At 41.4% G+C, this 25,380-nt stretch overlaps 1 protein-coding gene across 1 annotated transcript; it reads left to right on the plus strand.

The window, feature by feature from the left end:
* The first annotated feature begins 184 nt into the window (after positions 1–184).
* kif26bb (kinesin family member 26Bb) lies at positions 185–24,086 on the plus strand. The gene is made up of 15 exons (XM_054618925.1): positions 185–313; positions 2,934–3,422; positions 5,589–5,710; positions 5,836–6,007; positions 9,310–9,519; positions 9,835–9,928; positions 12,045–12,316; positions 13,376–13,553; positions 13,770–13,908; positions 14,209–14,368; positions 14,560–15,161; positions 15,198–17,731; positions 19,940–20,095; positions 22,375–22,525; positions 23,960–24,086. Exons 1-15 carry the CDS (start codon positions 185–187, stop codon positions 24,084–24,086), a joined length of 5,535 nt encoding a protein of 1,844 aa, XP_054474900.1.
* The last annotated feature ends 1,294 nt before the right edge of the window (positions 24,087–25,380 follow it).

The raw sequence follows: 25,380 nt of genomic DNA on the forward strand, positions 1-25,380 counted from the left end.
ATGATTTCTTTCTCAGAGCTCAGAAGCTCAGCATCACTGTGAGCCCGGCGGCTTCTCTGCAAGTCTGACCGGGAGGAGACACCCTCCCAAGGAGCGTCCTGCTCCTGAGGGTGGTGGAGGGTCTAGAAGCGACCCACACCAGAATAAGTCCTTCCCTGGAGCCGGGACTATTTGCAGAGGCGCTATGTCCGAGAACCTGGACTTTGGGATGTCTGAGAGGAAAGTTGCATGTTGTGAGAAGTGCTCTGCGACCCTCGTTAGTCTGAAGAAGCAAGCTCTGAGCCTGGCAGTTCACCATCACTTCTCCGGCAAGGTCAGTAACCGTGAAGCTCTGATGCAGGGATGCACTCAAGATCAGTCTGCTCACTTTAAGCTTGATAGCAGTCTCAATGAGGAAATGTTGGCATTTAGACTTAATGTAGTGCTGATGCAAGTAAAAGCGTCTCAGGACTTCTCATAGTTGACAGATAGTAAAATATGTAGAAAGAGTCCACTGGATATTCTTTTTGCAACTGATGGAAAAATAAGGTTATGTTTAATGACCCCAAATAAACGGATTCATAAGGATGCATTTATTTTACCCCTCATTTTCAACAAATGAACTGTGATAGAGCTGAACATACAATATAATATAATATAGTAAAATACAATATAATATAATATAGTAAAATATAATATAATATAATGCTGTGTAATATAATATAATACAATATAGAGCTTATTAATAAGTAAATTAATCAATTTGTTGATTTATGGAAATTATTTAGCAGCCATTTTTGATAATTGAAACATTTAAGTTTTAAAAAAATAATGAGAATAAAGAAACTGCCTGGTCCGAGCGTCTTGAATGTGAATGTTTGCTGGTTTTCTTAGTCTGCAATGACACTGAATGGCAATGATACTGATGGGTTGGTTCGACAAAACAACCAATAGGAATATGCCAGCTTGGGCTCTGGGAAATGCAAACATGTATTGTTTTGCCAGACCAAAAGATTAACTGATGATTAAAAAAAATTAGAAAAAAAATCTAATTGAATCCAAAAAAACAAATAATCATGAATTGCAGCCCTCACATCATGAAACATGTGTTAAATAAAGCCGCCACTTCTTACACATTTTCTGTAGTGCTGTATGTTTAAGTCAATCAGAAAGTGCTTTTAATGGCCATGTGGGCACACCAGTTTCCACAGGGCTGCCCCTGAGAGGAATGCACATTTCTGCATCCATCTGTACACCTGTCACCATGAACATCCGTCAAACACACTCCGATCGACAAAGTAAACCAGTGCCATTCCTGTGTGAGTGGTTCCAAATGGGCATGAATATTTCATCTCGACATCCGTGTCATCTCCACAGTCTGCTCCATTGAGGGAGGACTCTTTATTTTTGTCCTCCTAAGTGTGCTGGGGCACAGCCATAGCGTCATACGTTTTAGAGAGAGACCACAGGCCAGAGCTGTACACAGTGGGAGCAGGAGAGTGATGGTATCTTGTGGCCGTAGACATGGTCAGAACAAAGAAATCTGATAAGCCAGGGAGCTCTTTGCAGGTTTATTGATCTGAGCATCATTTTTCAAAAGCATCTTGGCTCTGTAATGTCATCTTTTAAGAAGGGCTTGCAATCTGTCTGAGATGGAAAGTCCAGTTGCCCATCTGGCTACTAAGGCACGTTTAGTCCTTTATATATCTGTCATAATTTCTATTTGAGTAGAGCGAAACGCCCAAACCAGGAAACTCAAATTTGCATATGATAGAATTTGCTTATTTTGCTAATTTCATGTAGAATAAAAAGGATATTATGGCATATGTGATTTAATGAACCCTATATGGAGATTTATGGAGACATGAATTTAATCCCTGATGTTTTAGTATTTTAGTGACTTTGATTTACATAATAATTGAGAGCTCTTACAGTGCTCCTTTTAGGGAATATGAATCACTAGCAATGTGCTGATGGATGGGATGGATGGGATGAAGAGGGAGTGAGTGTAGATATTGGGAGGTGTCAAGGGCAGACCAAACAGGAGGTGACACATGAGTGCCTTTGTCCGGATGAAAAGCAAGATGACGGTTTCATGTTCATTCTGTTAAATTTGACAGCCTAAGTCAATGCTGTGGATATTAAAGGTAACATATCATGTTCATATTTGTGTTCATACTATGTATTTTGGGTTTCTACTAGAACATGTAAACAAGCTTTAATGTTTAAAAAAACACATTTTCCTCATATACTGAATTTCAGTATTCATCCTTTGTCTGAAATGTTCTGTTTAGCGTCTGTCTCTTTAAGTACCCCCCCACCTTAACTTTTTCAAGCATTGTGTAAGAATTTTCAAAATTGTATTTATTTATTATCATCCAGCTTGATATCAGCTGTCTATGAAAAGTAACAGTCTAATTAAATTATCAAAATAATTACTGCCCAGCACTCATTCACTGAGAAAAACATTGTGACATTTTATTGTTGATCATTTTATAGCTTTCTTAACCCCCCATGGTGACATGTTGTTCTCCCATAATGGTGACATTTTGTTCACTCTTAAGGTGCAGTAAGTAAGTTTTTGCTTATTGCACTTTTAATGATTACAGGGGTAGTATTAATCAATACTACTGACTCCTTGATTACTTTGCTAAGTGCTAACATTGCTTGCAGTGCCCTCCCACAACTCCATTTCCATATGCTCTGTGATCAGTCATGTAATCCTCAAGCCAGAAATCAAATAAAGCAAATTAGCTTTGTTATTATGTCTTCAGACAGAAGCTTGTGCTGAATCTCTAATCTTCTTTATCTTAGTCTCTTTTGTGAAAATACAATCACAGGCTACTTCAAGTAACTTCAGTGAGTATGTCAAACCCCTCACTGCCAAGTTTACCTGCAATTTGTGAATGTTAAAATATTTGTGCTACTTTTTTATTTATTTTTTTAATTTGCAGGACTCTGGTGACCTCTCTGTATTTCTTCTGGACAACCTTCGCGTCCATAGTCGGTCCACCAACGAGTCTAGGGACAGAGAGAGGGAGCAGGGCGAATGTGGAGCCTGCGGCGTGAACCTGAACCAGCTCAAGCAAGAGGCCGTCCATTTGGCTCTGAGCAGGGGTCAGCCATTAGCTAAACCTCCCTTTGAACCCAGCTTTAGCGGTGGTACGCTGCCAAGACAAAGTGAGACAAAGCATGGAGAAAGGGCTCCGAGGGAAGCTGCCACAGCTGTGCATCAACCAAACAGTCTCACCCACAGTCCGCACAGCCCAAGAAGCCCGAGGACGCCTCAGAGGACACCTCAGAGGACCCCTCAAACCCTCAGACGGAGGGGGCCCAAGCTGCCCAACACCGATATGGACCGCTGGGTAGAGCAGCAACAGCAGCTGGTAGCTTCAAAATCTGCGTCCAGCTCTGATGGTGTCACCATGTACCCTTACCATAAGGTACCCCTAAAAGCCTTCTCTCACTAAATCACACATAACACATCCCTTAGTGTGCATTCCCCTTTTAATGAGCTATATGGGTAAAGTACGTCTTTACGGGTGCACGTGTCAGCAAAGCAATGATTCATAGTGCTTAATCGGAGCCTATTTAGATCCCATGGCCGAGGACGTTGTTTAAAAGTACTTTTGCTAATGGAATGGAATTGGGTCATGATTTACCCCTGTCATAAAAGCCAGCCAGTCAAAAAGCACTTGTGATCAATAGGGGGATGGTCATATTTAACAGGGCGGCCAGTGAAATATGCATTACTGTGATGGAAGCCGCACCAGATTGAGCCCGCCCTCCCCCTAGTCCCCAAAGAAAAAGGTCATAAACCTGAACAAGGTGAGTGAGAGTGTTTTGGATGTTTTATATGATTTTGTTGGCTCTTATTTTTATATTTTTCTTTTGTTTGACTCCTGATCCATCCAGACAAAAGGAAAATATAAATATCCAACCTTTGACACACTAGATATGTTTAGAGAATCTTCATAGACATCACAATTGACCGTTCAACAAACACCTCTACCGGAAGAGCAATCAGCAAATTATAGCCTAGCAACCGTAACTATGCACATAATGAGGTGGTCCGCTGTTGTAAGAGCAACACTCCTTAAATAGAAATGAGACAATAAAACACAAGAGCAAAAGTGCAAAGCCTTGATCAAACAATGTGTTTATCTCCTCCAACATAAGCTCCAAACCATAGCATGTCTGGTTAGCTAGGTTACCTTCAGTACTAACCTAACCTAGCACTACTTACAAGGACAAGGGGGATTTCATTCCAAAAATATTTTGTGAGGTTACAGGCTAAAAAAAAAATCATGATAGATCATGTTTTGGAGCTGGTCCTGGATGCTATTCGCATGTAGGCTAACATTAGCGGTCTTGTTCTGCTCTTTATTTGTTTTCAGGAAGTTTAGGCTACGCTCCATGATCCCAGCCAAAATGTTATCTGTGATAGCGTTACGTTCTCCAAACACATCACATGTTAGCCGAATGCCCCAATAACGATGCAACATCTTACTCGAATGAAACCGTACTGGGCTTTATGGAGACTGCATGAGAAATTAGCCAGGCATGCCCGCTATGAGAGCAGATCAATACAGGTGAAATAATATGAGACGAGTTAAAGTGGAGGACGAAGAGTTAGGAAAGGAGACAAAAAAGGAGGTCGGAGGAAAAACAGATTGCAGAGGAAGAGAAAGGGAAATGAAGTGTTATAAGATGGGAGGAAGGAACAGAACGATGGAACGAAAGAACCAGAAAGATGGGCGGGAGAGGAGAAAACAAGAGATAATACAAGACTACAAATACAGAGAGAAATGAGAGCAGAGAGAAAGAGAGAGTGAAGATAAAAAAAGGTTATGACAGAATATATGAGTCAACGAGAAGACCAGGAGGAGGGGCGGGGGAGTATCTATACATGATCCATATTAACTATGGCTTCATTAACTCACTTAGCCCTGTCTTTATTCTCCACCCAGTCTCCTTCCAAACCAACTACTTCTGCAGTTCTTCCATGGCTCTAATTGCCAGTTTATAATTGGACATCGTCATTGTTATCTTGCCCCAGAAAAAAGGCTGAGACATTGATGAGACGTGGAGGTTGAGAACGCTATATGAGAGCACTGCGATACAAACACGTTGGCTGTGCGGCCTGCGGCGAGGCCCCGTGACTTCATGTTGAGCAGCGGCAAACGCATGTTGAATAGGTCATGTTGCATACACACGGTGTACAAAATGCACGCCTTGGAGCTGCAGCTCTGTGAGTGTTGCTTTACATGAAGCTGCTTAACCGTGTGTGTGTGTGTGTGTGTGTGTGTGTGTGTGTGTGTGAGTGTGTGAGTGTCAGAGGCAGTGAGGTCGACTGCTCATCTTCCGAGTCGTGTTTTAAATTCAAGACAGCAGTCAAAAAAACGATTCTCGTGCAGCTAGCCAGAGCTGTAATATCACTAATGGTTCATGTTTGAACCTTCTGCGCTCTCGGTCTAGATGCCTGAGACAGACACGCCCTGCAATTATCGTCCCTAGAGTAATTCGTGTGATATTAACCCCTTTTGGAGCGGGTGCAGGAGTGAAATTACTGATTTTGATTTTTATAACGAGCTCTCTTCCTCCAGCAGGCTGCAGACGATGCTTCACTGGGTCGTTGTGATGCAGGGACCGTACAGGCGAGCTCAAAGATCCCTCACATATCCAGAGTGGTGACCATCGCCAACACTGCTGCTATGTCTCTTTTAGCCAGGTAAATATGAATCTGTATCAGAACAGCGCCTGTTTTGTGTAAAATGTGTTGTGTTCGCCGCATTTCTGCACTGGCTGCACCCTTAATTTTAGTGGTGTGACATTGGCGTTCATTCTTCCCTGTAGGGCTGCCGAGAAGCTCAACTTGACGTCGAGGAAAAAAGGCCAGGCTTCTGATCACGCTCAGGCTCATTTCTCCACCTGCTTCAGGGAGTTGATCCAGAAAAACCCGATGCCGGTCCCCTCCTGCCTGCTTCAAGCTGCCACTAGAACCAGAGACTCACCCAGTGTTGCCAAGGTAGACCGCTGGGCTCCAAATTCCAGTAGATTTACTGTAGGAGTACTTTGGTTTGGGTAGAATAGTTAATAATGACATAAATTCTTCAAGACTACCCTTTTCTTCTAATAAAAAATGGATGAATGTGTAATTGTAGAAAACATTCAAGCACTCATATTCACTACCAATTATTCACATTACAGTGAACATTTTACTTGTCAGTATTTGAAATATTTATAATAATAACTTATTGGCAAATATTAAATACCTAAAGAGATGGTTTGACATTTTGGGAAATACATAAAATAAATATATTGTCTTGCTGAGAGTTAGATGAGAAGATTGATACCAGTCTAATGTCTGTCCGGTAAGTGTGAAGCTACAGCCAGTAGCCAATTAGCTTAGCATAAAAACTGCAAGGTAGGGAAGTAGTACATAATTCCCTGTAAACCACAACTTTCGGTTTGTATATGGATTGATCAAATGAAATGAGAATGTTTTTAGAGGTAAAATGCAAGCAGCCTACCCGACTATCTAACGTTAAACAAAGTAGAGAAGCTCTGATAGATATTTCTCCACTATATCTTTACTTAGCAAATAGTTGTTTCCTTCTACATTGATTCTCTGCACTTAGAAAGTAACACCTTTAATCACAGCACAAGTAGTTGCCTTCAGCCATTAGCTGCACTCACAAAGACCAGTGTAGCTTCTTAGGTTCACAGGTTCATAGGTCAACACATTTGAACTCTATGCGGCTCTTTGCAGCACATCACATACATCAGTGCAGGACATTTACAAGGGGTAAAACACACCACATGCTCAATAATGGAAGCAGCACACAACCCATTTCTGCTATAATGCATGTCGTAGAGAGATATAACACACAGCATGCATATTCTAATGACTGCTTTACAGCATACACACACATTCCATATCCTATTAATTCAAATAGAAAATATACAAAATATAGAAAAGTTTCCAACAGCCTAGTTAAAGTGTCTTCTTAGACAAGGGTACATGTAGTACCAGAAGACAATGGCACTGACTGTGTAAATATATAGAATATGTCTGGAATGGTGGTGTATCTTTGAAAATACTGTACATACTACCATCCTCGCCCAAACCCCCATCTTGGAAGTGTTTTTACCAACCCGGTTGCAGAGCAAAGAGATCACAGTCAATTTGGAGGAGATCCTATATCACCCCTTCTTATGATACACTGTAATGTGGTGCTAATGTCTCCATCTTGTTCCTCCCCTCCCCTCACCTCCTCTGGGAGAAACTGGGGAGATCAATATGGCTGCCTGCGCTCCCCTCGTCTCAGATAGATGGACTCTTGGGTTTAGTCTAGAGTTACAGATAAGGTCTCAGATAGACCCCACCGCCAGCCACACCTGCCCGAGCACTCAGCTCTGTGTGCCTCTGCGTGCCACAATACATATTCACTTGTGTTAGAGCGAACAGGGATTTTCTCCGCTTGTAAAATGGCTCTCTTGAATAATTTAACCCTCATAAATAGAGTTTGACACATGTTCAATAGGGTTAGGGAGCCACTTCTTGCATAAGTTATTAAAATTATGATTTGGAGAGAGAGAAGAAAAAAAAATCCTTTTCTGACACTGGGAAATAATCACGTGGCAGATGGAACATGGCTTTCAGATATTCAAAATGTCAATGACGGATGATGTCATCGTGGTGGAGTGCAGTCCTGGATAATTTCAAGGAAACTGCATTTGACTGTGTGTCACGGCACACAGGGCTAGTCGCAATCTTGCCGACCTGAACTTTGATTAAGAATCATTTTATAATTGGTTTATCAACCTTAGTAGAGCTTATAATCATTTGTGAGGTAAATGTTGCCTTGTCTTCCTGCAGACCCATAAGCCTAGTTAAATGGCTGTCAGAGTCAGGATCTAACTTAATTTAAGACCTTACGGCCTTTAAATCCAAAGGCTTCCTGTAGGAGAACTGCATTAAGGAATTAATGTCATGACATGCAGAAATATAGCGGGAGGGTTTGCATAGCCATGCATGTATGGTTTCTGCACTAACTGACTGTCTAAAGAAGGCTAAAGAGAAACAAACAAAAAAAAATGAAACATCATGCTGCTCTTGTATGTATTTTAGTTCATGGCTATGAAGCGAGTTTGCCAGACAAGTTTAAGGGTAAGGCAAGGCAGAGTTTATTTAGCCTAAAAAGAACATTTTAGCAAAAGGCAAGTGAAAAAGAAACACCTAAACACCTAAAAAAAGGACATTCAAAAAAAGAATGCACTGCAACAGACAACATACCAGGAAACATTATACAGCCAATTAGAATATTTTGTGGCATACATCTGTATGATATATTTTTTCACTCTATTTTGGATTTCAGGAAGTCTCTTAGATGGCTAAAACTCACAGAACTTGGTATGAACGTATTCTTGAACCTTGCTGTTTTAAAACTCGCTGTCGGTATTTATTTTCAAAAGTTAAAGTTACATGCATGCCTCACATTCATAGATCACAGGCTTATTCTGAAATCACTAACATAGCTACATGTTGCTCTGTGACAGCAGAGCATCGACTCACTCCTTGCATTTCATAAATAATGTACACTCAGAATTTTTAGCCTGTCATTGCTCACTAGCTAACTTAACATTAGCTGTTGCACTAGTATGCTAGTAGTAGTGAGCTAGTAAGAGGATAGTGTTAGCCTAATTAGACTGGACAATGTCAACTTATTTTTTCTATACATAATACATGGTGGTCTGATTATACTTTAGGCCTCCAGCATTCGAGGGTCGGTTTACCTTATTTACAAAAAAAACCACATTTTCAAAAGTTAGCAAACAGCTATGCTAGCAGCTCCGTGAGGCTCTACTTAGGCACAGTGGTGCTTTGAGGTAAATGCTAATGTTAGCATGCTCACATGATAATGCTAACATGAGGTTTAAGCCTGTATAACCATGTTTGCCACGTTAGTTTGTTATGTTATCACGCTAAAATATGCTAATTAACACTAAACACACAGGCTGATATAATGTAATTCATTTTGTAGGTATTTGGTCATAAACCAAAGAAGGCTATTGGAAAAATAGTTTGAGTTTTACCTCATGATGGCGCAAAGATAGTACAAGTCATCCTCTGGAAATGAATGTGTGTATCAAATGATGTGGAAGTCCATCTTATAGTTGTGTAGATATTTAAGACTGGTTCTAGTGCAAGAACGACAGATGGATTATTTTACCCCATATGTTCACCTACTCAAATGTGGTGGGTGTTTAACATTTCATAACATTCTGTAATTTTTAACATGCCATACCATCTCCTTTGGTGAACAGGTCAAGGTCTCGCTGAGGGTGAGCCCCACGCTGTCAGAGGGCAGGGGCCAACCACCTGTTCTCCATATTGACCAGTCCAAGGGAAGAGTGACCATAATGGAACTGGTCGGCAAAAGCAAACCACAAGCTACGATGACACTTGGCAGGGATGGCAAAAACCAGCTGAAGACCTTCAACTTTGACGCTGCCTATCCACAAGAATCAAGCCAGGTTTGGTTCTTCATCCGGCATTTGTCTGGTGCATATTGTGTTTTCTTGAATATTCAATGTATATTTTCCCATCTGTACATTACACACCACGGTTGGTTTTCTCTTTCTGTCTGATGACATGAAAACTGATAGGGCCTGGATAGCCACCACAATTACACTGTCCATCAATTATATTCATGCTCTGCTTACGGTATCTGGGCCCAAGGGAATCTACAGAATCAGTACGCCTCTTAGTACTTTTGTTTCATTGGATGTACCTACTCAGAGTGGATGTGAATCATAATATGCTCACCGTCCTTTGTTCCCCCTGACCAGGCCGAGGTGTGTGCGGGAGTCTTGGCTGATGTCATCCGCTGTGTGCTCAGTGGCAGCGATGGATGTGTTCTGGGTTTGGGATGCGCTGATGTGGGTGAGTAATCGGTTCGTTGTGAGGGGCCACGGGTTAAAATCTCAATCTCAAGATGAGAGTGGGACGCTTTTATCTCCCCCCCCCCCCCCCCCTTCCTCCAGCTCCTCTGTCCCACTCCTGCTAACATTCACTCTGTCTTTATCACTTAAACTCTCTTTTTACATTTCCTCTTCCTGTCCTCTTGTCAAATGTGATACACATTTCCACATTTGTCTTTTTCCCCACAACAGTGACAGAAAAGCATTGCCATTTAGTCATTCATCTTTCACCTGTTACTGTGTAAATAAAAGCCTATTCATCAATTATACAACACATATTCTTTTTCAAAAACTTCCCATTTTGCCTTATAGGCATTTCAGCGTACTGCACAAAAACACACAAATATTTTATATTTTTTGCTGAAGCGCTGAGCTCAGAGGGGACTGTAAACAAAATGGACTGTAATACGTTGCTATTAGAGAGATGGAACCCTGCACTTAGCGTCTGTGAAGGGTTTAATAGATTTGCGGCAAGCACATGCGCACACACAGACACTTACACAGACACACACACACACACACACACACACACACACACACACACACACACACACACACACACACACACACACACACACACACACACACACACACACACACACACCGTAAGGACAGGGTCTCCTTGGAGCTGCTTTTTCACATGACGCCACTCTCCGTAAATCTGATTGAGTTAGTTGGCCAATACAAACTACATGTTGCCCACAGCCGGGGGATATCAATCTCCACCACAGAATACTATTCTCTCTGAATAACGGCAGCAGCATGGCCTTTAACTGGAGTAAACCAATTCTCTCGTCCTCATTCAATTACAGTTTGGATAGGACAAGAGATGGTAAAACAGGCCCATATAGCGCAAAACTAATGTGAGGCAAAAGTGCGTTTGGAGATAAAATATGGCATCAGTCCAAGAGGAAGTGGTTTTCTGTGTTTCTGTGAATCTGCTTCATCTTTATAGAGTTTATGTTTTGGGTATTGTGATTTGTGTTAGCTAGTTCAACTCAAATAGCCCACTTTGCCTTGCACGAATGTTTGCCTGGAGCTGTATGCAATACCTGTATGTCCATACAGGTATTGCCATTTGGGTGTCCGAAGCATAATTTCTTTATGGTGCCCCAACCCTGGGAACAAGGAAAAAAACAGATACACACAAATATTTGGAGTTGCGATTTTCTTTAAACCGTAGAAATATATTGTCATTACCAATATTACATATAAAACAAAACCTGAGCTATATAATAAGAATTTATTACACCATGATAATGCTAGCCCTGACTCCGGCCTGGGTACTGTTCTCTTCAGACCTACTGTTTGTGTGTGGTTTATCTTGTTTAACTGAATTGCTGGTAAATTATTGATGATCTTCCTCTTGGACCTTGGTTCCTCTATGCATTAATTTAGAAATACAAGGGAAATGATGTTGCATATACATGCAGTGTTGGAAATGTTTTCGAACTTCATTCATTACCTAGACAGTAAGAAAGATGATTTAAACTATTAAAAACTAAACTGAATGTTGATAGATCAAGTGCCCTCTAAGGTGTCCTTCCAGTGGAGAAAACGCAATGAAGTGCCCTCTAGGTTGCCCTTCCAGTTGAGAGAAACGTGATGAAGGGCCCTATAGGGTGCACTTTAAGTGGGTAAAACGTAATGAAGTGTCCTCTAGGGTGCCCTTCCAGTGGAGAAAACGTAATAAAGGGCTTTCTCTAGGGTGCCCTTTGAGTGGAGAAAATGTGATGAAGTGCCCTCTAGGGGGCCCTTCCAGAGGAGAAAACGTGATGAAGTGTCCAAATGGGGCCGTTTTTATATTTTTTGCCCCCTGCCCCACTTACAGCCTGAGTTCACGACTGATTTGTTGAGATATTTCAGTCTGGATTAAAGTGGTGGACAGCAATATCGACAGATATAGTAATGCTGATATATTAAAGAAATATTGGACAACTTGGGGTCCCAAAAATAAATCATATAAAAATGGTTGTGATGGGGTGTGTTTTAAGGCTAGCATGTTGTGAATGTTTCTACACTATATGTGTGTCTGTGTGTAGCATGCATACATCGGTTTGCTCTTGCATCTGCCTCAGGCTCCTGGTCCAGCATGGTGGGGAGTGGTGAGAGCATCCAGAAGCTCGGGCTGGTTCCCTGTGCCATCTCCTGGCTGTACAGCGCCATAGAGCGGCGGAGGGAGAAGACCTGGACCGATCTGACTGTATCAGTGTCTGCCTTAGAGCTCTGCTGCGGAGAGGAGGACACGCTAAGAGATCTGCTGGGGGAAGTCGTCCCCTCTTTAGGGAGTGTCCAGGACAGCCCAAAAGCCCATATTAAAATCCAAGAGGACCCTATCTATGGGATACAGGTAAGAGTGTTTTTATTTGGAAAAAGAATGCTTTTTGAATGAACTGCTGCATCTTCTTTGTCTCTCGGTCTGTCTGTTGTTCTGTCTTAGAGCAAGTACAAAAGGGCCCTTTGACCCAATTTGTTGGTGTGTTTAACCTTAAAACCCAATTTAGATTGGTATGATTATGTTCAGTCCAATCTATATTTGGAAACAATTAGAAGGCAGTGCCAAATCTGGAAACCAGAGAGCCAAGGCTTGCTGACGATTGACAATTTCTTGGCTCTACTTCACTGGCAGTGCATCAAAGGTTCAATAATTCACAGTAAAGTGTTATTTTACAGTTGTTTTAACAGCCTTGAACCAGAAAATGAACTAATATTACAATGAAACGTGCTTGGGTATTTTCATTGTCCACAAAGGAAATAAATTGCTCATTCATTTTCAGAAGTAGGTGTCAGTGATTTTAAAGATACTGTTTTAGATATCTTGGTTGTTCGATTTTAGCCTTAACCCTCAAGATGTAGAAGGATCAATGTTAATGTTTATTTACATAGTCAATTTAGATAATGGTCTACACTGTATGTGAGAAGATAATACTGGAAGTCAGTGAAGCCTCCTAGAATGCATAAAAGATTACATCTGATTAAATAATGATCGTGCAGCTGTCTTTGCCCTGGCACTTCTGCAAGCCAGAACCTCCCTAGTGTACGTGTTCATCTCTCTATACTTCTTTATTGAATAGGAAAATGAAACTTACTATGAATGGAGCTGTTATTCCAAAATATTCTCCAATGACAGACGTTAATCATTTACGGGGAGCTTCACAGGCACTGGTCAATTTTGAGATTTTGGTCTATTTTTCCAATACATATCTTCAAAGGAAGTTTCTCAAAGTTATTTCTTTCTCGCTCTGAGCAAGAAGTGGCACTTACATACACCAACTTTCCAGTTTCATTCTTTTCTATATTCTCAAGGGTTTTTTGTTCATATAGCAGCCATAGCCTGATTTATAGAACATTTTATTCCTAAAATGGCTGTTGACAGTATTCAACTATCATGTCCCCCTCCTTCCAACAGCTACGTAACCACAATCGGGTGAAGGCCCCCACTGCAGAGCGGGCTGCTTCCCTCCTGGACGCGGCCATGGCAGCACGTCGACACAATGACTTCATTACGTACCTGTCTCACAGCTCCATAATGTTCTTCACTCTCCACGTCCATCCTCCTCGTACAGAGAGCAGCACCATTGGCAAAGGTTGTATGAATTATTCACTTACCAGGGTGGCTTGTCTCTAGTGAATTTGCTATGTCCCCATGAATTATTTGCCACAGTTAACCCTAAATTCCGTGCTGGTTTAATGCAGTTTAATATTTATATCTTATGATTTATGTGTTCTTCATTTGCATATTTGTATACATGCTAAGTTATTTGCGTTTACACTCTCCTTTGCTCTCCAACTTCCATCCTTAGGTTCACGTGGCCCCACAAAGTTGACCATGATAGATGTGTGTAGTGGTATGAGGGGTATGAGCAAGAATAAACCTCCATATTCTGAACTGGGCCCTATTGTCTTGTCTCTACTTAGTGGACATAAAACCATCCCCAACAAGTAAGAACCTAACCCATCCTTGGTGTTTATATGTTGTTATACATTGGTGCAGAGTGAACTGGGTTAATATTTTGACAGTTAGCTGACCTTGAATCTTACTGTTGGTCTTTCAACTTAGTTTCCAAAAATAGTAATATATCTGCCTGTTAACCGATTTTAACGTGGCTTAAAACAAAGTTTTACAATAACTACAATAACAATTGCACCAAATTGTTGGAAATTGATAGATGTGTCGGCTTGAAGATGAGATGTCTTATTCATCCCTTGATTAATGTGCACATTTGCACTGTCTCTGCATAGGGGCAGTAAGTTGACTATGCTCCTTCGAGAGGCCTTGGGTCATGTGAATTGCCATACCACAGTGATCGCTCAGGTGGATGACTCACTGGTACACCTTCAGGAGACCCTATCCACCATCCAGCTGGCTTCTCGCATGCGCAGGACGCAAAAGAGAACAAAGGTATCGTACATTTCCTGTAATGTCTTTTCTACTCATTCACCATCTCTTAATGGCGTAACATTGTAGGTGCCCTTTTTTGTAAAGGAAGAGAGAGTGATTATTTCCAATGCACCCCAGTGATTTATTCGTTTAATTTTGTTTTGCATAGTCGAGTTCTAGAACTAACTCCACAATTCATCTTTATCCAACAGCAGTCCACTTCATGTTCACCTTGCGGGAGGAGTCTGACTAAAGATAAGAGAGGGCCGCCGTCTTCGTCCCTGCGGGCGTTCCACTCCACCGATGAGGTAGACGTCGACATCCCTCGTTTCCGTTTGCGTGGTGATATGGATGAGCGATCCAGTAGCGACCAGTCCTGTGACACAGTTATCCAAATAGACTCTGATGGCTTGGTCCACTCCAAAGCAACCTCAAGACTGGCACAACCTGAATTTGTGTCCATCATACCCTCTTTGCATCCTAACAAAGCTGACATGGATGATCCAGAGTTTACCGCTCTGCTTCAAGAGCTTCTGAGAATTCCTCAGCTGCAGGGAGAGAAGAACAATGAGGAAACTGTTCAAGGGACAATTGATGTGTTGAAAGCAGACATCAAGCAGCCAGGGAGGGACTGTCTTAAATGTGACACATTTGCTGAACTTCAAGAGCGCTTGGGCTGTATCGATGGAAGTGAGGCAATAATGGATGTGCTCAAGTCTTCCTCAAAAGGCCCCTCTGTGAACAACGTCACAGCCATATCACAACCCCAGAAACACACAGGGAAACAAACAGACACCGAATCCTCAGAGGCACCGCAGAAATTGTTGTTGAATCAGAGGTTGGGCTGCAGTCAGGCCCCTATCGGAGAAAAGCAAACAGATGGTGCCTTCCCTGGGGACAGTTTTCAGAGAGAGGATTCAGGCCTGTATGACTGTGAGGAGTGCAGTGCAACCAGTTCCAGTGAAGAACTGCTAAATCAAACTCTCAGTCTTAACATGACCTGTCGCTCTGAGCTGCCCAAAAACGGAACTCTTAAATCAGATGATAAGCTCTCTTCTCAGAACTTTAATGTGGATGCTCATGGCATGGCTATCACCAGTTCTGCACTTCTGCCAAAAGGTACACAGGAGAGTCCCGAAGCTGCTGATTGGTTCAAACCAAACAAAAGGACCTCACCAGTTGGAAAGAGCTCCCCCATATCTCCTTCGTCCTCCTGCTCCTCACACTCCTTGGCGTCCAGTGTTATACTCAGAGATGTCTTACCTAATCGCCCCACAGAGGACGTTAAGGAAATGAAGGCCACTATCACAGTAACCCTTCAACAGCCACTAGACCTTAAAGGTCAAGATGAACTTGTCTTCTCTATGGTGGAGGAGGTGACCATTAGTGGAGCATTGGACAGCGGGAGGACAGGAGGAAACATTATTTGTATCAGAGACACTGCCCAATCACAGGCATATGTTCAAGGCTCTGCCAGCTCTCAACCAATCAGGATAATCAGCAATGTTAGCGAAGAAACTGTAGCCGCAGGTTCCTGTAATACAAATGAAAGCTCTGCATCTCAAACTGTAGCTACAGTCACTAGCACTGACAAGCCCCAGTATCAATTCAGAAGGGAAAAGAGGTTCTTACCTTCATTTATAAATCATATGCTTATTGATACAGATGTGGATTGTGAATTTGATGGTGTGAAAGAAAAAGAAAGTCCTTGTGACAGTTTTACAGAAGTAAAATCGCAGTCTGAACTCAGAGGCAATAGTGTCTCATGTCCAGAAGATAGGCAGGCTCTTCAGAAGAGAAGTGGTGCTTTTGCTTATGAGACACATGCCAAAAAGTCTGACAAGGTATATGACGTATCGTATAGCCATAGTTCTTGTGACCAGATGGTCTTGGAAGATTCAGCTTTCTGCAATGAAACTGCAGAAAACAAAATGCGTGGCAAGAGACAGAGACAATCAGACAAGAGCCACCCTAGAGACAGGGAGCATGTTTATTCCACCAACACTCCAAAGGGCTCAGAGGGGGGCGAAATCAGTTCCAGACGTGTTGGGAATGCCCCCAAGAGAATTGGTGTTTCACCTGGTTGCCAGGAAACTGCCACTGCTTCCTTTAACACAGGTAGTTTGCCTAGAGGCTGGCACAATGCCAACCACCAGGACAGCTACCATTGCGGCCACATGGCAGACAACCACAGAGACCCAAGGGAGGTGACATCATCCACCCCGTGTAGCCCAGGAGTAACTCTGGAGAGGAGGCATGGCAGACAGCACTCCCCAGCGAACCACAGCCTCCGTGTCTCCTCTTCTCGGAAATATGGAGCAGAGTACAAACAGCGTGCTAGTAGTGGTCCCAGAAAGGGAGTTGAATCTTTGATTGAGAACTCAAACCTAAGAATGAAACATGATCATATGAGCAGGAGGCCGAAGTCACCCATTGAGGACAGCAGCCGGCTTTTCAGTGCCAAACTGGAACAGCTGGCTACCAGGACTAACTCCCTTGGGAGAACCCCAAGAGACTTCCCAACTTTGGATAGAGGCAGTAGTAACACCTCCATGAGCTCTAAGGGGAGCTCCAAGGAAAGTACTGAAGGAGCTTGTATGGTAGGTTATAAAGGAAGTAATGAGGGAGATTGTACTTTACCAAGGGCTAGCAGGAGTCCCAAGAAGAATCCTCGGACTGACCGCAGTCATCACTTCTTTTTTTCTGAAAAGCCTTTAACTCAATCTGCTAGGCATATCCATTCCAAGCTCTCTGCTGTGGGGAAACTTAAGATTGCCAGTCCCAAAGTCCGTCGACTGTCTGTCCCCAGCATCAAGAACCTCAGTCTCCCCCACAGAGGCCTGCAGCAGTCCATCAACCGCAGCGCCAGTCTTTCTCCAGACTCTAAAACTGTTAGCTTTGAGCGGACATCCTCCTTTCTCTCCTCTTCCCCTCCGAGGTCTTTTCCCTCCATCAGTCGCACTCCGAGCCAGAGCTCCACATGCTCATCCACAAAATCTGCAATCCAGGGGTATACCAATGGCCGGATCTCAGACCTCCTTAAGGAAAGGGCCTCCAGCCCCACTTCAGGAGGACTGGACCAAATGACCACACTTCTCTCGCCATACAGCCGGGTGACTGCTCCCCGAGTGCCTGATCACCTGAGTGGGCATGCGAGTGACACCACCAGTGTGTTGAGCGGAGATTTGCCACCAGCTATGGGGAAGACGTCCCTGAACTTCTCGAACAGGAACAGTCGGGTGAGCAGTGGGTATGACAGCATGGTGAGGGACAGTGAAGCCACAGGCAGCACCATCTCAAACAGAGATTCTGTCAGCAACAGGAGCAGCTCTCTTCTCAGTGTGGCTCGAAGCAGCCGATCATCTCGGAGGAGAGGCAACACAGGTAAAACTTGTGTAACTGGCCTTTTATGAACTGATCTGGATGACTTCCTCTTCTGGAAAGATCAGAACCTCATCCAAGTGTCGAGTCTTATTATATGTTGTTGGTGTTACATGTTAGATTAGAAAGTGTAGCCGCAAAGAAGTCTCAAACTAGAACGCATGTTGAGCCTCTTAACCGACCATGACCATTTTAGACTAATGCAAATATTTTACTTTTCTTAATGCAACCACTCGTTTCTATTAATTTCATGACAAAATGATTATCAAATGGTACATATTTAAATGTATGTCATGTTTTCTTTGACTATTGTCAGTTTGTATGTTTGCTTTGAATTTGCATTCACACTAATCCAATTAAATGTGATACTAAAATTGTCAGATTAAAATGCGGAATCATATGTCATTTTAATATGTCTAATGGTATTTCTCATTCAGTACTTTTATGCATAAATCCGTCACTAGACATCAACTACAATATAACAATTCCAAACCATTTACCCCACAAGTTTTATGAACGATACTGTAGTTCCACCATAATATTGTTTGGTTTGTAATCTGACCACCTAACATATTAATGTGACCTAAATTGGAGCTGACACACATCTGTAGAATGCAGTCATTGAAAGCTTATTGTGCAGGAGGTCACATCATTAATATATGAACCCAGTGTCGGCTCTTACTAATGGCAGCACAAGTGCAGAAAATGAAGAGGGTCTGGCTGGAACAGTGAATTATAAATATGTGTCTGCGCATACTAACAATACTCGCTAATGGAATTATACATTCAGAAACGTTAGGTCGACACAGTGAAAACTGCTCATGGAGGATTAAAAACCAGAGACAAATCTTTTTCTTGATGAATTTATTCATTTAAAGTCCCTAAAATGTTCTACTAATAATTGTAAGATTTAATTCTGTCTGTACTTAATTTCTCCTTAAGTGTGCCCTTACGTATTTAACTCATCTGCATTCTGACAAAAGCTGTTCCCATATCATTAGAGTTAAAACTTATTCTTAAAGTTACTACAAGGAACTTATAACTGGTCATGAAACAGTCTTGATTTAAAATTGATGCCTCTATATGACCAACATAAACAAAAGAGACCATCTGCAAGACGATTGGCTATTTAGTTATTCTTAATGCATGACATCGGGTCTGATTCTCCACCAAATCAGACAAATGGATTTACAGCACGCAGGTTCACTAGAAACTCCTTCGGCTCAGACTCCAGCTGGGCCTCCGGCATCAACCAGTCCACCGTGGACAGACCCAGATCCGGCTTCTTTGCAGCCTACGACCTGCAGATGGAGCGGTGAGAGTTGGAGAGCTCTGCGCCTGGCAGCAACGGCTCCTCCTCCAGGAGCAGAGCTTTGCCCCGCTGCTCCATCGTTCCAGGCTAGGAGCCAACGCCACGCTGCTGGAGACCCTGGTCATATTGCTGGGCCCGCTGAAGGAAAGGGAGGCACGGGAGATCTGGAGCCAGCACCGACCCTGCTGCAGTAAAATGAGATATTTTCTAACGGGACTCGGTCGCACTTTCTTTGTCCACAGGGACCACAAAAATCAACTCAAAATGAAAGTTCCTCGTAGTAGCTTTAAATGTCTTAGGTTACCAGTTACACAAAGCACAAACTATCTTTTCCTGTACTGGAAAACGGAGTAAATCCAGACAGAGTTACAGATATTGTGTCTCCTGTCTTGACTTTATGAATAATATGGTTGCCCCGGAAAGCTGTGTTTGCCCTCAGGCAAACTATATTCTCTGTTCCCCATTAGAGCACATGGCCTGGGCATTGAAGGGACACTTAGGGACACCAGCCTTCATTTATCATACACATCTCCCCTTATTGTGAGGTGTGTTCAATTTATAATAGTATTAATATTTAGATTAATGCCATGTACTGTACATCTACTGCTTTACCATTTAATCCTGGGACAGGTTTTTAAGTTCAGTGTCAGCAAACAGTGCCTTCTTTCTGTACAAGCAATGGCACAGACTCATGACAAATATCAACAAAATCAAAAGTTAAGTAAAATCCAATCCTACCTTATATACAGTTTGATTGGGTATTTTTATAATAAAGAATATCTCAACAGTTTCACTGGGTATATGCAGCAGGAAGTTTCAGAAATGAGGGAGAAGAGAAAGAGAACAAGTCGAATCAAGATACAGCGTCTCACTGCACTCTCTGCCTCACCCTGCTGTAGGTACTCACCAGCGCCGCCTTTCCCATGATGCACCCCTGTCCCTGAGACGCTCGGCTAGTGGTCTGCGGCCTGGCTGGGCGGATCGGGGAATCCCAGAGGCCTACGAGATCAAGGTGTATGAGATCGACAATGTGCAGAGGATGCAGAAAAGAGCAGGTGCTGGCAAACAGGTGCTGTGTTTGTTTTGATTTTAGGAGGTTAAAGGGCATTATGTAAATGATGACCTTTATCAACCTCTTTTTGCAACCAATGGATATCCAACATTGGTTGAACATATCTCCACCCGACTTTTTTTAAGTTCCCTAAAGCCCCCTTTCTTCTTATGGCATCAGGTTTAAAAATAAAGCCCTCGGCAGTTTGTCTTCTGACAGCTGGTTCTGAGGCAAGTTAACCAAACCAGCTTATGAATTTAATAGTTAGGCACCTGCAGTATGTAGCTTGAGAAAAAAAAGTTGAAAATGTCAATCAACATTTCATATTTTCTGCTTATTTCCATTTTAGGTTTGTAGCTACAGGTTGAGAACATAAATTAGGCTACCAATAAAAACGCAAACAGAGTCATTGAGTTTTAGTTATTCTATATTAGTGGTTTCCAAACTTTTTTTGGTAAACCATTGTGACCAAATTCACAATATGCTTTATCCATAAATTGCTTAAAGAGCAAATTTGTGTGGAAAAAATGTATGTTCCTGAACATTTTACTGACATTCCCACACCAACTTATTATCTTGACTGAGTAAAGCAGTTATTCTATATATACATACATTCGATAATTCACAACCTTGTTTCATGCATGTGTTGAATGAAACATACACATATTAAATACTTTATAAATGACATCAAATAAATACATTTAGGCAATGTTATAAGTAGGATACTTATCAAAAGATACAAACATTCAGTGTTCCTCATGTGGCCAAAGGTGTCCTGCAGATAAACATGTTAAATAGAATTCTATGGAAGAAATAATTATCAGTTAATTTGGCAATCCTAATAAGATCTCCTGCAACCCACCTGTGGGTCCCGAGCCAGTCTTTGGGAATGATTTAATTATATATTTAGTAACCTCTAGACATGTTATTGTTGACCAAAATTTGAACGCCAAAAAATATAACCTTAAAGAACAATTTGAAGTGTAGCAGGTTCTGTGTATTCCACAGCCTGTAAGTAAACAAGGTGCTGCTTTGCTTAAAAAATCCTATATGGGCAGCTAGCAGGTCCCTTTGGAGTTGAAATGTGCTTGAAAACCAAATGTGATGATGCAATGTTCCCATGACGAGAGAGGTCTGCCCTCCTGAGAGTATACTCCCCGCCTCCACCCGGCTCAGGGACGGCAACTTATATACAATTTTAATGACCACATGGGGAGAAATTGGGTCAATGCTGCAGCAAAGAACAAAGAAGGACACTGGATGTCAAATATTATTTTTTTATTCCAAAAGAAATAGCACTTATTCCTTTTCTTTTTTCTTTTTCATGGGGCATCTTGTTGTTTTTAAACAAGTTGTAAATATATAAGTAATGGTGGTGCAGTCCTGCAGCACTCCATGTCTCATATTTAGGGGGTTCCTTTTGTCCCATTAAAATGTGCATGTACTGACCTTTGGAACTGCCTCTTATCTGTAATAAGGTTAGTATAATCAGAGAGTAATTAGGTTCAGGAGTCTACAGACCTGTCTTGTCTCAAACCCCAGGGGGTCCTCCCTGCACGAACATGGTGTTTATGAGTGTGTGGAGAGAGAGTGGGGGTGCTGTTGTTCATTCAACCGGTAAAGCACAGTCTGTGTGTGTGTGTGTGTGTGTGTGTGTGTGTGTGTGTGTGTGTGTGTGTGTGTGTGTGTGTGTGTGTGTGTGTGTGTGTGTGTGTGTGTGTGTGTGTGTGTTTGAATTACTCATAAATCTGTTTAGACATTGAGGGGACTCACCTTCCTTTTGGAGACAAAATGTATGTCCCAAAATTGTAAATTATTATATTTGAGGGTCAGGGCTTGGTTTAGGATTAAGGTTAGTTTTAGGTTAAGGTTAGGATTAGGTTATTGCTAGGTTAAAATTAAATTTAAGTTTAAATTTAAGTTTAAATTTAGGTTAGGGTAAGGGTTAGGATAAGGCAAGTTGCGGTTATTGAGGTCACTGTAAGTCTCCAAGAAATTAATGTAAATCAATGGAATTTCCTCTTAAGTGAGTGTGTGTCTGTGTGTGTGTGTGTGTGTGTGTGTGTGTGTGTGTGTGTGTGTGTAGGATTCAACCAATCAGTGTTAAAGTCATTCCACCACCTTATTTATTTATTTATCTTATTATTTAGAATACAAGCTTTTCGTTAATGATTATTTGCTGTATGAACATTAATAAAAGTGTTGAAATGCGTATGTGTGTGTGTGTGTGTGTGTGTGTGTGTGTGTGTGTGTGTTTGTGTGTGTGTCTGTGTGCATTCTCAGGGGCCTGCATGCTTCAGTGCCAAGCTGAAGTTTTTGGAGCACCGTCAGCAGAGGATCTCAGAGGTCCGAGCCAGATACAACAACCTGAGGAGAGAGCTAGAGCGAGCCAAGCACAACCTCATGCTGGAGCCCGACAAGTGGAACCAAGAGTGTTAGTCTAAATATTCTTCATTTGAGGACATAAGCATGTAAAAAAAAATATTTGTGTTATTTGAAAATCACAATAAACACAAAAATAGCTTAGCTCAGGAAGAGAATGTAAGAAATCTCTACCAATCAATTATGGCTGCAACCAGTGATTATTACAGATGATTTATTGATCAATTTATTACTTTCTTACAGTAACACACAATAGAGAAGCTGGAACCAGATAATATAAATTTACATTTTGCTTTCAAAATTATTTAAATTATTTATGCAAAGTCAAAACAGTTGCAGATTTTTTTGTAGATATAAACAGTTCATTCTAATGGAAGGAAAACACAACAGCTCTTATTTTTGGTGATTATACACTAAAGAAAACATAGTTATTAATATTATATTCCATTTCTGCCAATAGTTCCCACTAAATGCTAAGCATCGTTTAAGCTCTACTTTCAGTGAGTGAGCAAATAATGAGCTTGTAATATGACAACATTTCAACAGGGGGCAGGATCCTGCTATTACTGCGACAATAGCCACAATCCTCATTACCATCATAACTATGATCCTTACCACTCATTTTAATTTCAACACATTATATATGTTGTTGTACTCAAAGTGTGTGGAGCTGTTATGCAAATTCCCCTTTAACCTCACAGTAAATATTGTCTACATACAATAAACCCAAACATTGATCAAAAAGGCTGCTCTAATACAGACAAAAATTTGTGTGAGAATAAAATAAACCAAAAGGTGAAATAGTCTGTGAATTACTACTATTGGTGCCACTGTTAATAATAATCAGAGATTTAATGAATTAAGTCGCGATATTATAAGTCGCGATATTATAACTATAATGAGACCTGTAGCTCTGTGTTGCTGTCTCTCTCTAGGAGACACCTTTGCAGTCCTAAACATGGTTCTGAAAGATATTCCACCATAACAGCAGAGCCATAACATATAATGCACAGCAGACTAAAGGTTACTGTAGACTTCTTTAATTATTATTTGTTATTTAAATACGATTACTTTTTTTCTTATGAAATTTCCGACTTTATTCTCAACAAATTACAACTTTTTAACAAACTATTACAACTTTATTGTAGACTGGATATGTGGATTTTGTTTTGAACTTATGAGCTATTAATGAGCTATAAAGTCCAGGGGTTTATGTATGAATTTATAATGTGTATGTGTCATTGAGGTGAAGAGGTGCCATGTGCACATTAAAGAGGTTGAAGAGTAAATTATGCCCACATGTGTGTTGACTCAGGAGAATAAATATTTGACTTATTATATATTTGTTTATATTTTGAACTCTCATCTGAATTCAGAGTTTTCCTTTACATAAATGAAAACTTTTCCACCATAGATTGGTGCGTAAAAAAAACTAAACGCAAGAAATGAAGTGTAATAACTGTTAGACCTCACTGTCCTCCTCCAGTCGACCTGTGGCAGACCTTCGAGGTGGACTCCCTGGAGCATCTGGAGGCCCTCACAGTGGTGACGGCCCAGCTGGAGGACAGGCTCAACCTCTGCAAGGCCGGCGTCATGATGGTCACCTGTTTTGACGCCAGCACCAGGATGCGGCAAAAGAAGAAGAAGCGGCGGCGAAAAGGCGCCAGAGCAGAGAGCCTGGAAGGGAGGCTGAGATGATTCATGGAGATGACTGGTGATCTTTTTTCTCTCAGACTCAGAATGTTTGGGATAATAAATTCAAACTGTGACACACTCACACTTGACGTTCTCATTAACCACGTTACCTCTGGTCCCTCTGAGTTTACCAGGTGCTACACATCGTCTTTCCTGTGGTCACGGGGAGGTTAACGGTCTGAGCTTCATTCCTACAGCTGCCAGTAGTTCTTTAGACACCTACAAAGGGCTCAAACATGTTAAATGCGATTAGCAACAGTTCTATCTGACACATTTTGGAATCTCAAAGAAACACCCTGACCTTAAAATATACTCTTTCTGTTATCTGTCATTAAACGCACGGCAGGCGTGTTTGGTCCTTTAACTACCCTTATTTTTTTATTTATTTTTTAAAGCATTGTACAGTATTTTAAAAGTAACCAGCTCAGCTCAGTGCAGCATTTAATGCTAACAATACATTGTTAGTGTAACTACAGGGCAAATATTGTAAAATTTCCTCTTCTGGCAAAGAATCCACTGAGTAATCATATCATAAAACAATCTGACTCTGCAATATCGGATCTCTGGAAAGGCCTCCAGGCTTCTTTTGGGTTAAATGTTTGATAATACACTTGATGTTGAATAGAATTACTATAGGTACTTAACATTGTGCAGAGTTACTCACTGAGAGTTTTTGTCTGGTTTAACTCCTTTGAAGCAAATGGTGGAAAATTTTGTGCAAAGCATCTTTTTAACAAGCATCTTTAGCTCACAGACAAATATGGGAGCACCTTGCATTACTTATTAAACATATGATCACATACATTTATTTGCATTTTTGTAGGTATTAAGCACTCTCAGACTAATGGACTGATTAGTCTGCCTTAAAGTTGCTCCTTCTTCATCATCGATTGAGAGACTATGCTGGAATATGCAATTTAGTGTGTAGCTGAATAGCACTATGAAAATTAATTTGTTTTTGTCAAACCTTTTGAAACTAATGTAAAAAAAAGTTGCTAGGTTGAGGCATTTTTTCAGGAAACAAAGCATCTTCTTTCTCTTAGAGGTGACTGAAGGACCAGCTTTAAGTTCCTAGAAGTGACCGTGGGCCGAAACACCACCGTGCATGTTTTAGTGTCTTCAGTGGTTGAGCGGCGAGTGATCAATAAACTGAAATACATTACTAAATGATTGACGGCTGAATGAAAAAATGTAATGGAGGAGTAACTACAT

Source organism: Anoplopoma fimbria, chromosome 18, assembly GCF_027596085.1.
Source record: "Anoplopoma fimbria isolate UVic2021 breed Golden Eagle Sablefish chromosome 18, Afim_UVic_2022, whole genome shotgun sequence".
Classification (NCBI taxonomy): domain Eukaryota; kingdom Metazoa; phylum Chordata; class Actinopteri; order Perciformes; family Anoplopomatidae; genus Anoplopoma; species Anoplopoma fimbria.

Bases quoted from the DNA above. Each gene is read 5' to 3' on its own strand.
- kif26bb (XM_054618925.1), top strand. From the start codon at position 185: ATGTCCGAGAACCTGGACTTTGGGATGTCTGAGAGGAAAGTTGCATGT. The intron at 15,162-15,197 runs GCAGAAATTGTT...GTTGGGCTGCAG, and splicing joins ACCGAATCCTCAGAGGCACC to TCAGGCCCCTATCGGAGAAA. The intron at 22,526-23,959 runs GTTAGTCTAAAT...GTCCTCCTCCAG, and splicing joins CGACAAGTGGAACCAAGAGT to TCGACCTGTGGCAGACCTTC.